This window comes from Vanellus vanellus, assembly GCF_965231255.1.
Source record: "Vanellus vanellus genome assembly, contig: HAP1_SCAFFOLD_1922, whole genome shotgun sequence".
Lineage (NCBI taxonomy): Eukaryota > Metazoa > Chordata > Aves > Charadriiformes > Charadriidae > Vanellus > Vanellus vanellus.
This window is the reverse complement of record NW_028126889.1, coordinates 10,997-23,939: the sequence shown is the minus strand read 5'-3', so window position 1 is coordinate 23,939 and position 12,943 is coordinate 10,997. Positions and strand designations below refer to the sequence as shown.

The 12,943-nt window shown below is 64.7% G+C and overlaps 1 protein-coding gene across 1 annotated transcript; it reads right to left on the bottom strand.

Annotated features, from left to right (window-relative positions):
- Positions 1-114: 114 nt before the first annotated feature.
- On the bottom strand, positions 115-12,638 carry LOC309685696 (glycogen [starch] synthase, muscle-like; the record flags this gene model as incomplete). Its single annotated transcript, XM_082501427.1, has 9 exons — positions 12,506-12,638; positions 10,320-10,501; positions 8,215-8,406; positions 6,975-7,160; positions 5,437-5,581; positions 3,873-3,990; positions 2,688-2,808; positions 1,296-1,402; positions 115-178 (listed from the first exon to the last, which is right to left on the bottom strand). The coding sequence occupies exons 1-9, from the start codon at positions 12,621-12,623 to the stop codon at positions 115-117; spliced, it is 1,233 nt and encodes a 410-aa protein (XP_082357553.1). The 5' UTR covers positions 12,624-12,638.
- Between the last annotated feature and the right edge of the window lie 305 nt (positions 12,639-12,943).

The following is a 12,943-nucleotide window of genomic DNA, read 5'->3' as shown; positions in this document are numbered from 1 at the left end:
GGTGGGGTGGGGTGGTGTGTGGGGGGGGTGTTAAAAAAGACCCCCTCCCCCCCATAAAAGGTGTGGAGGGGGGGGGGTGTCTGGGATGGGGAGGGGGAACGTGGGGGGCTGTGCTTACACCAGCAGCGATTCGTAGAGTTTCTTCCCAAATTTTTCCTTTACGGCGTTGGCTGTGTCCCTGCGGGAGGGGGGGGGAGGGGGGGAAAGGAAGAGAAAATGGGGAGGGGGGGGGAAGGGTCAGCCTGGACGCCTGTTTTTTTTTTTTGGGGGGGGGGGGGAGTGTCCCTGTGGATTTTGGGGCTCCCTGGGGCTTTTGGGGGGTGTCCCTTGGGGTTTGGGGGCTCCCTGGGGATTTTTGGGTGGGATCCCCCAGGGAGTTTTTTGGGGGGGGGGGGGGGGGGGGCTGGGGGTTTTGGGGCTCCCTGAGGGTTTTTTGGGGGGTCCCCTGGAGGTTTTGGAGCTCCCTGAGAGTTTTGGGGGGGGGGGTTAGGGAGTCCCTGAGGGATTTGGGGCTCCCTGAGGGTTTTGAGGGGGTCCCTGTGGGTTTGTGGGCTCCCTGAAGGTTTTGGGGGGGGTCCCTGTGGATTTTGGGGCTTCCTGGGGGTTTTGGGGGGGTCTCTGTGGATTTTGGGGCTTCCTGGGGTTTTGGGGGGGTCCCTGGGGGTTTGTGGGCTCCTTGAAGGTTTTTGGGGGGGTCCCTGTGGATTTTGGGGCTCCCTGAAGGTTTTGGGGGGGGGTCCCTGTGGATTTTGGGGCTTCCTGGGGGTTTTGGGGGGGTCTCTGTGGATTTTGGGGCTTCCTGGGGGTTTTGGGGGGGTCCCTGGGGTTTGTGGGCTCCCTGAAGGTTTTTGGGGGGGTCCCTGTGGATTTTGGGGCTCCCTGGGGGTTTTGGGGGGGTCCCTGGGGGGTTTTGGGGGGGGGGGGGTCCTGAGGGTTTGGGGGGGGGTCCCTGGAGGCTTTTTGGGAGGCTTTCAGGATCTCCTGGGGGAGAGTTAGGGGTCTCCAGGGGGTTTCAGGGTCCCCGGGGGGTTCAGAGGTCCCTGGGGGGTTTTGGGGAGGCCTCGGGGGGGTTGGGGTCCCCCTGGGGGTTGTGGGGGGCTCCCTGGGGGGGTTTCGGGGCCTCCAGGGAGTTTTGGGGGTCCCCTGGGGGGGGGTTGGGGTATCTCTGGGGGGTTTCAGTGTCTGCCGGGGGGGGGGGGGGGTCGGGGTCTTCTGGGGGGTTGGGGAGTCCCTGGGGGGGGTTTGGTGTCCCCTGAGGGGTTTTGGGGGGTCCCCGGGGGGGTTCGGGGTCCCACCAGAGCTGCTTGCGCACGGCCTGGCCCTTCAGCGACTCCACGTTGAAGTTGTTGGTCCGCGCCGGCATGATGAAGAAGGCCACCACTGTCACCTCGCTGCCGTTCACCTGCGGGGGCACGCGTCCCCAAGCGTCCCCAAATGTCCCCCGTGTCCCCCATGTCCCCAAACATCTCCCCCAGCCTCAAAAATCCCCCATTTCCCCAAATATCCCCCTGGTTCCAAATGTCCCCAAACAGCTCCTGTGTCCCCAAATGTGCTCTGTGTCCCCAAATGTCCTCTTTGTCCCAAAACGTCCCCTCTGTCCCCAAATATTCCACCCGCCCTAAGTGTCCCCAAACAGCTCCCTGGTCCCAACCAGCTCTTATGCCCCCAAATGTCCTCCCTGGGCCCCAAATGTCCCCTCTGTCCCCAAACGTCTCCTGTCCCTAAATACCTTCTCTCCAGCCTTAAACATCCCCCTTGTCCTCAAATGTCCCCCCCGTCCCCAAATGTCCCCCCTGTCCCCAAATGTCCCCCCTGTCCCCAAACATCCCCCCCGACCCCAAACGTCCCCTGTCCCCAAATACCTCCTCTCCAGTCTCCAACATCCCACATGTCCCTAAACGTCTTCTGTGTCCCCAAATGTCCCCTGTCCCCAAATATCTCCCCCAGCCTCAAACATCTTCTGTGTCCCCAAATGTCCCCCCTGTCCCCAAACTGCTCCCTGACCCCAAATGTCCCCTGTCCCCAAGTATCACCCCCGGTCTCAAACATCCCCCACGTCCCCAAACCTCTGCCTGGCTCCAAATGTCCCCAAACATCTCCCAGGGCCCAAATATGTCCTGTGTCCCCAAACGTCCTCCCTGGCCCCAAACAGCCCTTGTGTCCCCAAATATCCTCCCTGGTCCCAAATGTCCCCTCTGTCCCCAGATGGCACTTCTGTCCCCTATGTCCCCAAACATCCCCCCAGCCCCCATAGCTCCCGTGTCCCCCATATTCCCCTATTTCCCCTGTGTCCCCACGTCCCCACATCCCCCCCATGGTCCCCGTGTCCCATGTCTCCCCACATCCCCCCCTTCACCCTGTCCCCACGTCCCCTCGTGTCCCCCACGCCCCTCCACGTCCCCCTATGTCCCCCCACGTCCCTCTGTGTCCCCCCATATCTCCTCCACGACCCCACGTTCCCCCATGACCCCCCTTCACCCTTCCCCACGTCCTCCGTGTCCCCACATCCCCCACGTCCCCCCTACGTCCCCCACATCTCCTCACCTCTCCTGGTGTCCCCACATTCCACCTGCGTCCCCATGTCCTGGACGTTCCCCCATATCCCTCTACGTCCCCCCCCCCGTCCCCCATGTCCCCCCACATCCCTGTGTCCCCCCCCCCGGCGTCCCCGTGTCCCCCCGTGTCACCCGCAGGAGGTAGTTGAGCCGCGCCAGCGCCTCCAGGAAGATGTCGGCCCCTTTGTTGGAGAACTCGTACCGCCCCGCGATGAAGAAGAAAAGCGTCTTGTCCAGGTCGAAATCCAGGTGCCTGTGGGGACCCCGTCACCCCGCGGCACCCCAAAACCCTCCTGACCCCCCCCAAACCTCCTGAGAGCCCCCCCCAAACACCCCTGACCTCCTCCTGGAGCCTCCCAAGAGCCCCCCAACCCCTCTGATCCCCTCAAATTCCCCCTGACCCCTCTGATCCCCCCCAACCCATTCCAGACCACACCCCCCCCCCCAAATCTCCCTCAACGCCTTGGGGCACCCCAAAACCCCCCAAGACTCCCCCCCTCCCCACTGAGGCCTCCCCCCCTCCCCAAACCCCTCCAATGCCCCCCAGCACCCACGGGCCACCGGGATCCCTGGGTCCCCCCCGGCCACTTGAGTGCTCCCCAAAATCCTGGGTCCTCCCCCCCACATGCCTCCATCTCCCCAGATTCCTGGGTCCCCCCCCGAACTCCTCCCCCCCCCCGAGACACTGGGTCCCCTCCTCAACACCAGGGTCCCCCCCAGATACTGGTGTCCCCCCCAAACTCCTGGGTCCCCCCCCAGACCCCCAGGTGTCCCCCCTGAGACACGTGTCCATCCCAAAAACCTCTATCCCCCCCAGATGCCTCCATCTCCCTGCAGACCTGGGTCCCCCCCCAAACCCCTGGGTCCCCCACAGACACTGGGGTCCCCCCCCCAAACTTCTGGGTCCCCCCCAGATACTGGGGTCCCCCCCAAACTCCTGGGTCCCCCCCCAGACACCCAGGTCCCCCCCCCGAGACACGTGTCCACCCCAAAAACCTCCATCCCCCTCCAGATGCCTCCATCTCCCTGCAGACCTCAGTCCCCCCCAAACTTCTGGGTCCCCCACGGACACTGGGCCCCCCCCAAACTCCTGGCCCCCCCCCAAACTCCTGGGTCGCCCCCCAGACATCCATGTCCCCCCTGACACCCGTGTCCACCCCAAAGACCTGTATCCCCGCCAGATGCCTCCAACTCCCCAGCCCGTGGGTGTCCCCCCCAAACTGCTGGGTCCCCCCAGACACTGCGGTCCCCGTCACCCCCCGAGACACTGGGGGGCCCCCCCCGGACACTGGGGTCCCCCCTTTTGGGGACACTGACCCGTAGAAGTGTCCCCTGACGAACTCCTGGACGCGCGCCTTGCTCTGGGCGTGCAGGTTCTGGAACTCGTGCATGGCCGAGAACTTGCGGACGTTGAGGCCATTGGGGGTCACCAGGTCTGGGGGGGGGGACACCGGAGGGGGTGAGGAGGGGGCCCCCCAAACCTCTGGGTCCCTCTAGGGGTGATGGGGTCCCCTCCTGGCCCCCTGGGTCCCTCTGGGGACACTTGGGTCCTTCTGGGGACATCTGGGTCCTTCTAGAGGTGATGGGTCTCTCGGGACTTTTGGGGCCCCCTCACGGTGTGGGGGTCACCAGGTCTGGGGGGGGGGACAGGGGGAGTGATGGGGGGCCCCTGGGTCCCTCTAGGGGTGATGGGGGTCCCCCCCGGCCCCCCGGGTCGCTCTGGGGACACTTGGGTCCTTCTGGGGACATCTGGGTCCTTCTAGAGGTGATGGGGGTCCTGGGGGGCGTGTGTGTGCCGGGGACCCTGTGGGGTCTTGAGGTTCCTCTTGGGGTCCCCACGAGGGTCTTGGGGTCCCCTTATTGATGTTGGGCCCCCCCAGGGGTGTTGAGGTCCCTGTGGGGTCTTGGTGTCCCCCTCGGCATCCCTGGGGGGCTCTTGGGGTTCCCCCTGGGCTATCAGGATACCTCCCCGGGCTATCGGGGTCTCCCCTGGAATATCGGGGTACCCCCCGGGATGTCAGGGACCCCCCTGGGCTGTTGGGGTCCCCCCAAGGGGTGCTGCGATCCCTGTGGGGTCTTGGCGTCCCCCTCGGTGTCCCCACAGGGCTGTTGGGGTCCCCCCTAGGCTATCAGGATCCCCCCTTTGGGCTATCGGGGTCCCCCCCAGGATATCGGGGTCCACCTCAAGATATCGGGGTCCCCCCAAGGGGTGCTGGTGTCCCTGTGGGGTCTTGGTGTCCCCCTCGGTGTCCCTACAGGGCTGTTGGGGTCCCCCCGGGCTATTAGGGTCACCCCTTAGGCTATCAAGATCACTCCCCGGGCTATGGGGGTCCCCCCCAGGATATCAGGGTCCCCCCCGGGATGTCAGGGACCCCCCTGGAATGTTGGGGTCCCCCCAAGGGGTGCTGCAATCCCCGTGGGGTCTTGGTGTCCCCCTCGGTGTCCCCACGGGGCTGTTGGGGTCTCCCCTGGGCTACCGGGGTCCCCCCTTGGGCTATTGGTGTCCCCCTGGAATAGTGGAGTCCCCCTTGGGGATATCGGGGTCCCCCCCGGGATGTCACGGTCCCTGTGGAGTCTTGGCGTCCCCCTCAGTGTCCCCACGGGGCTATCGGGACCCCCCCTTGGGCTATCGGGGTCCCCCCTGGAATACTGGAGTCCCCCTCGGGGATATCGGGGTGTCCCCCCCGGGATATTGGGGTCCCCCCCGGGATGTTGCAGTCCCTGTGGGGTCTTGGCGTCCCCCTGGGTGTCCCCACGGGGCTATCGGGACCCCCCCTTGGGCTATCGGGATCCCCCCTGGAATACTGGAGTCCCCCTCGGGGCTATCGGGGTGTCCCCCCCGGGCTATCGGGGTCCCCCCGGGGCTGTCCCCGTCGCCCACCGGGTTTGCGCTTGAGGAGGTGCTCGGCCTCGGCGGCGGTGACGTGGGAGACGGTGGTGAGGACGTGGGCGCAGTGGGCGGCCGCTCTCTCCAGGCAGTACCGGTGGTAGATCTGCCGCTCCCCCGCCTCCTTGTCCACGTCGAACTGCTCCCGGTGCCACCAGCGTCACCAGCGCCACCCCCGCAGCCCCCCCACCCGGCCCCCTCCCGTGTCCCCTTCCCCACAGCCCCCCCCCCGTCCCCCCGTCCCCTTCCCCGTGTCCCCCTCATGTCATCCTTATGTCCCCCCCCATGTCCCCCTCATGTGCCCCCCATGTCCCCATCCGTGTCCCCCCCATGTCCCCCTTATGTCCCACCGTCCCCCCCACGTCCCCATCATGTCATCCTTATGTCCCCCCCCTGTGTCCCCCTCCCCATGTCCGCCTCCAGTCCCCCCATCCCCCTCCCCATATCTCCCCCTATATCCCCCACATCCCCCTCCCCACATCTCCCCTCATATCTCCCCCCACGTCCCCCTCCCCCCACATTTCCCCCCATCTCCCCCTCCCCCCACATCTCCCCCCATGTCCCCCTCCCCACATCTCCCATGTCCCCTTCCCCACATCTCCCCCCACGTCCCTCTCCCCCCACGTCCCCTTCCCCATATCTCCCCCCACGTCCCCTTCTCCACATCTCCCCCCACATCTCCCCACACGTCCCCCTCCCCACATCTCCCCCCACATCTCCCCCCATGTCCCCCTCCCCACATCTCCCCCCGTATCTCCCCCCACATCCCCCTCCCCACATCTCCCCCCGTATCTCCCCCCACGTCCCCCTCCCCACATCTCCCCCCACGTCCCCCTCCCCACATCTTCCCCTGTATCTCCCCCACGTCCCCCTCCCCACATCTCCCCCCATATCTCCCCCCACATCCCTCTCCCCACATCTCCCCCCGTATCTCCCCCCACACCCCCCTCCCCACATCTCCCCCCATATCTCCCCCCACATCCCCCTCCCCACATCTCCCCCCATATCTCCCCCCACATCCCCCTCCCCACATCTCCCCCCGTATCTCCCCCCACGTCCCCCTCCCCACATCTTCCCCTGTATCTCCCCCACGTCCCCCTCCCCACATCTCCCCCCATATCTCCCCCCACATCCCTCTCCCCACATCTCCCCCCACATCCCTCTCCCCACACCTCCCCCCGTATCTCCCCCCATGTCCCCCTCCCCACATCTCCCCCCGTATCTCCCCCCACATCCCCCTCCCCACATCTCCCCCCATATTTCACCCCACATCCCCCTCCCCACACCTCCCCCCATATCTCCCCCCACACCCCCCTCCCCACACCTCCCCCCACATCTCCCCCCACGTCCCCCTCCCCACATCTCCCCCCACATCCCTCTCCCCACACCTCCCCCCGTATCTCCCCCCATGTCCCCCTCCCCACATCTCCCCCCGTATCTCCCCCCACATCCCCCTCCCCACACCTCCCCCCATATCTCCCCCCACACCCCCCTCCCCACACCTCCCCCCACATCTCCCCCCGTGCCCTCACGCTGTGCAGGTTGTTGTAGAAGTCCACGCTGCCGGCGCAGAGGTAGCGGCCCAGCAGGGTGGCGTGGGTGGTGAAGATGGTGGCCACCGGCAACCGCCGCGCCCGGCTCAGCACCAGCCCCAGCCCCGCCAGCCACTCGTGGAAGTGGCCCACGATGAAGGGGCGCTCCTCGCTCTGCGCCGCAAACTGTCACACACACCCCCGTGGTCACCGTCACCGTCACCCTCCGGGGTCACCCTGCGCCGGTGACGCCCTCCCCAGGGACACCCGGACACGTGGGTCCCCTCCGAGGGGCGCCTGGATGTGTGGGTCCCCTCTTAAGACCCTCCCCGTGGGGCTCCCGACCCCCCCACTGTCGCTGTCACCCCTCCCAGTGTCACCATCACTGTCATTGTCACCCTCCGGGGTCACCCTGCGCCGGTGACGCCCTCCCCAGGGACACCCGGACACGTGGGTCCCCTCACAAGACCCCCCACCTCCAGGGACCCCCCAAATCCCCCTGGGGACCCTCAGGGACCTCCGAAAGCCCCCTGGGGACCCCCAACCCCCCCAGGGACCCCCGAAACTCACCTCCCTGAGGAACCACGGGATGAGAAAGCCAAAGAGAACGTAACAGGGGACCCTAAATCCCCCTGGCACCCCCCCAAAACCCCCTCAAGGACCCCCCAAACCCCATCAGTGACCCCCTGGGGAACCCCAACCCCCCCATGGACCCCAAACCCCCCGGGACACCCCCAAAACTCACCTCTCCGAGGAACCAGGTGACAAGGAAGCCAAAGAGAATGCACCAGGCAACCTTAAATCCCCTTGGCACCCCCTAAAGCGCTCTCAAGGACCCCCAAAACCCCCTCAGGGGCTGCCAAGCGCCCACTAGGGACCCCCAAAATCCCCAAGGACCCCAAATCTGCCTGGGGACCACCCAAATCCCCCTGGGGACCCCAAAACTCACCTCCCCAATGAACCAGGTGATAAGAAAGCCAAAGAAAACGTACTGGGGGACCCCAAATCCCTTCAGCGTTGCCCTGAAACCACTTCAAGGGCCCCCAAACTCCCCCAGGGCCCCCAAACCCCCCTGGGGACCCCCCAAAACTCACCTCCCCAAGGAACCAGCGGACGAGGAAGCCAAAAGGAACGTACCGGGGGACCCCCAATCCCCTCGGCGTTGCCCTGAAACCACCTCAAGGATCCCAAAACTCCCCCCAGGGACCCCAACCCCCCCCGGGGACCCCCCAAAACTCACCTCCCCGAGGAACCAGGCGACGAGGAAGCCGAAGAGGACGGCGTCGTTGGCCTCCCGGTCGTACCAGGGGACGCCGATGGCGCAGCTCTCCCACAGCTCCCCCTTCCAGCGCTCCAGGCTCCAGGCGGTGGCCCCCACGTCCAGCAGCACCACGGCCGGGCTCCCCTCAATCAGCCAGCGCCCAAAGTGCACCTGCACCCCAAAAAAAGCCCACCCCCCCCCCAACCCATCAGCACCCCCAAAATGGCTCCTCAGGGCCACCCTCTACCTGCCTGCACCCCAAAAATGGGCACCCCGAAACCTTCAGTGCCCCCAAACCCCCCTCTATGCGCTCACCTTCATCCCCCTGTGCCCAAACTGCACCCGCACCCCAAAAACTGGGTGACCCCCAAACCCTCAGCACACCTAAATGTTCTTTAGGGGTTCCTTCCATCAGCCTACACCCCAAAAATGGGCACCCTGAAACCCTCAGCACCCCCATACCCTGCCTCTGGGCTCCCCTCCATCAGTCAGGACCCAAATTGCACCTGCACCCAAAAAACGGAAGGACCCCAAACCCTCAGCACCCCTAAATATCCCTCTAGGGTTCCCCCCCATCACCTGCACCCCAAAAACAGGCACCCTGAAACCCTTCGCACCCCTAAGCTCCCCAAAATGGCTCCCAGGGGGGGCACCCCCAGGTATATGTACCCCTAAAAGAAGCTAAATGCCCTCAAAAATACATTAGATGTCTCTAAATATCACTTAAATGTCTCTAAAAACCACTTAACGCGCTCCAAAAATGGTTTAAACATCCCCAAAAATGAACGAAATGTGCTAAACTACAAGCTAAATCTAACACAGAAAGGGTTAAGCGCCCCCCAAAATGGGTTAATGTGCTCCAAAATAAGGTAAATGTCACCAAAAAGGGCTTAATATCCCCACACGTGGCATAAATCTCCCACAAAATGGCTTTAACGTCCCCCCAAAATAATTAGCCTATTCTAAATGAGGGCTAAACATCCACAAATACAGTTTAACATATCCCCAAAATGGCACAAATCTTCGCAAAACCAAATATCCCTAAAAATAAGGTAACATGTCCTGAAAATGGGGTAACCAAGCCCAAAATGAGTTAAAAATCCCCCCAAAACGGCTGATATACCCGAAATACGACAGGTCTCCGCTAAAAAGGGTTTAATGCCCACAAAAATGAGTAAAAGGTCTCCCAAAATGGCTTAATACTGCTCTAAATAAGATAAATCTTCCCACTAATGGGTTAAAGCGCACCAAAAATGGGTTAATGCCCCCCAAAATGGGTCCCCGCCCCCCCATTTTTGGGATGGGGGAGGGGAAGCTGTGACCTTTCCGGCGTGGGGGAGGGTAATGTGAGCTGGGGGGTGGGGGGGGCTAAAAATAGTCCCCACGTGCACGGGGTGGGGGAGGGTGCCAGGACGCCTGGGTCCCTTCCTGGGGCGCCTGGGTCCGTGAGTGCCCAGCTCGCACCCCTGGGTATTCCCGGTGCTGTAGGTGCCCCCCACCCCCTGACCCCTAGATGCCCCCCACCCTCTGGGTCCCCCCCACCCATGGGTGCCCCCCACAGATGCCCACCTTGCTCCCTTCATAGCGCTGTGGGTGCCTCCTTCGCCCTCCAGGTCCTTCTCACCCCTCCATCGGTCTCCTCCATCCCATGGGTGCTCCCACTCTCTGGGTCCCCCCCACCCATGGGTGTCCCCCCCCCAAATTCTGGGGTCCCCAGGTGCCCACCTGGCACCCCTGGGCCTTCATGGCACTGTGGGTGCCCCCCTCACCCCCCAGGTTCCCCCCATCCCCTGGATGCTCCCACTTTCTGCCCCCCCCCCTCCCCCCCCCCCCAGGTGCTCCCCTGGATGCCCGCCTTGCCCTCCCAGGCCTTCATGGTTCTCTGGGTGCCCTCTCGAGACACCCCAAAATCCCCTTTGGGGCACCCCAAAATCCTTTCCAGCACCCCGACGATCTCTCAGCTCTCCACCTCCTCAGTCTCCTCCATCCCCTGGGTGCTCCCACTCTCTGGGTCCCCCCCCCATGTATGCGTGCCCTCAACCCATGGGTGCCCCCCCCGGACAGCGGGGTCCCCGGGTGCCCACCTTGCACCCCTGGGCGTTCATGGCGGCCAGGGTGCGGCGCAGGGCGGGCTGGGGCGGCTCCAGCAGCTCCACCTGGGTGCGGACGCTGCTCTCCACGTAGGGCCCCACCAGGACGTAGCTCTCCCCCCACTCGTCCGCCGTCACCCGCGCCTTCGTCTGCAGCACCGTGTAGATCCCCCCCACTGCCGGCGGCCCCAGCGCGCACCGGGGCACGGGGCGTCAGCCCAGCATGCACCGGGGCAGGCAGCACCCCACAATGCCCCGGGGCTCCCCTCAACCCACGGTACAGCAGGCCTCACGCCACCCCATAATGCACCAGGGCTCCGGTTAGCCCAGGGTACAGCAGGCCTCACGCCATCCCAGCATGCACCGGGGCACCCGGTATCCCAGCATGCTTTGGGGTAGGCCACAAGCCACAGCTGACCAGGCCTCAAACCCTCCCATGATGCCCTGGGGTTCCCGTCAACCCACAGTGCACTAGGCCTCAAACCGCCCCGGCATGCACTGGGGTGTGAAATATCCCATGATGCAATGGGGTGTGAAGCCTGCCAGCATGCTTTGGGGTAGGCCTCAAGCCACAGCGGACCAGGCCTCGCACCATCCCAGCATGCACTGGGGCACCCAGTATCCCAGCATGCCTTGGGGTAGGCCTCAAGCCATGGAGGCCTCAGGCTACCCCATAATGCACCAGAGCTCCCATTAACCCACAGTACAGCAGGCCTTAAGGCATCCCATGATGCGCTGGGATGCAGAATATCCCACAATGCACCAGGGTGTGGCATATCCCATGATGCACTAGGGCACAAAGCCTCCCAACATGTACTGGGGTAGGCCGCAACCCACAGCATATTAGGCCTCAAAGCCTCCCATGAAGCCCCGGGGCTCCTGTTAACCCACAGTGCACCTGCCTCCCTGCCATCCCAGCATGCACTGGGGCAGGCCTCAACCCATGATGCACCTGGGCACATGGCGGCTTACAATCCAGTGGGATAGGCCTCAACCCGCACTGCACCAAGCCTCAAGGCTTCCCATCATGCACTGGGGCACCAGGTATCCCAGCAGGTAGTGGGGTAGGCCTCAACCCACAATGCACTGGGGGATGTGGCTTCCCAGCATGCACCGGAGCTCCCGTTAACCCACAGCGCACCGGGCCTCAAGGCATCCCATGGTGCACTGGGGCACCAGGAATCCCAGCATGCACTGAGGCCTGCACCATCCCATGATGCACTGGGGCAGGCCTTAAGCCACAGCACACCAGGCCTCATGCCTTCCCATGATGCACTGCAGCCCCAGCATCCCACCATGCACTGGGGTAGGCCCCAACCCACAATGCACTGGGATTCCCACCCCCACCCCCCCCACCCCCACCTATCCCAGAGGCCTTTGAGGGCCTGACCCCACCCTGGGGCATGATGGGAGCTTCTCCCCCCTCAACCGCAAGGCATGATGGGATGGTCTGGGCCTCCCACTGCCCCCATGGGGGGGGGGTGGTGGTGAGACTGGGGGGACACAGGCCGGGAGAGGGGGGGGGACTTTGAGGGGACCCAGACATCCGGGGGGGGACCAAAGTGTCTGGGTGAAGGGGACCCCAACATTTGGGGGGGATATGGGGGGGATATGGGGGGAACCCAGGTGACATTGGGGGGTGTGGGGGGGGATTCAGGCATCTGGGGGCATCCCAGTGGCTGGGGGGGGTCTTGGGGGGGACTGCAATGTCTGGGTGAAGGGGACCCCAACATTTGGGGGAGGTATGGGGGGGGGGGGGGGGGGGAGGGGGCAGATGTCCAGGAGGGGACGCAGGTGTCTGGGGGAGTCCAGGTGGGACCTAGATGTCCAGATAGAGGGGACCCCACTGTTTGGGGGGGACACACCACAATTTGGGGGGACCCAGGTGTGGGGGGGAAGGTCGGGGGGGGACCCAAGTATCCAGATAAAGGGGACCCTACTGTTTGGGGGGCAGACAACAGGATTTTGGGGGGACCCAGGTGTCCGTGGGGGGGGTCTTGGGGGGGACTGAAGTGTCTGGGTGAAGGGGACCCCAATATTTGGGGGGGCATATGGAGGGGACCCAGGTGTCCAGGGGGGACCCAGGTGTCTGGGGGGGTCTCGGGGGGGGGCAGGTGACATGGGGGGGGACACAAGCCTCTCGGAGGGGGGGGGTGGGGGGGTGTCCCCTGGGTGCTCACCCTTGTTGGCCACCTCCCAGGCCACCTCGAAGAGGACGACGTTGTCGGGGGCCCCGGGGCCCCCCCACTCCTCCAGCCCCGGCAGGGAGCTCACCGAGACGCTGCGGGCCAGCGGCATGGCGCCTGCGCGGGGACCAGGGAGGGCCCCCCCCAAAAACAAACAAACAAACAAAAAAAAAACCAAACCAACAGGGGGGATGGGGAGGTAAGTCACATGAGGGAGTCCCCAAAATCGGGGGCAACCCCAAAATAGGGGGAAGGGGAGGAAAGGGGGGGAGGGGAATGGGGGGGCAGCCCCGTCTCCCTTCAGGGACCCCTATGTGGGAGTAACTCGCACCCAGAGGCCCCCTGAGCTCCCCCCCCCCTCAGGTCCCCCCATCATCATGGGACCCCCCCAGCACCCTGAGACCCCCCCCCAGGCCCTTGAGATCGCCCCCA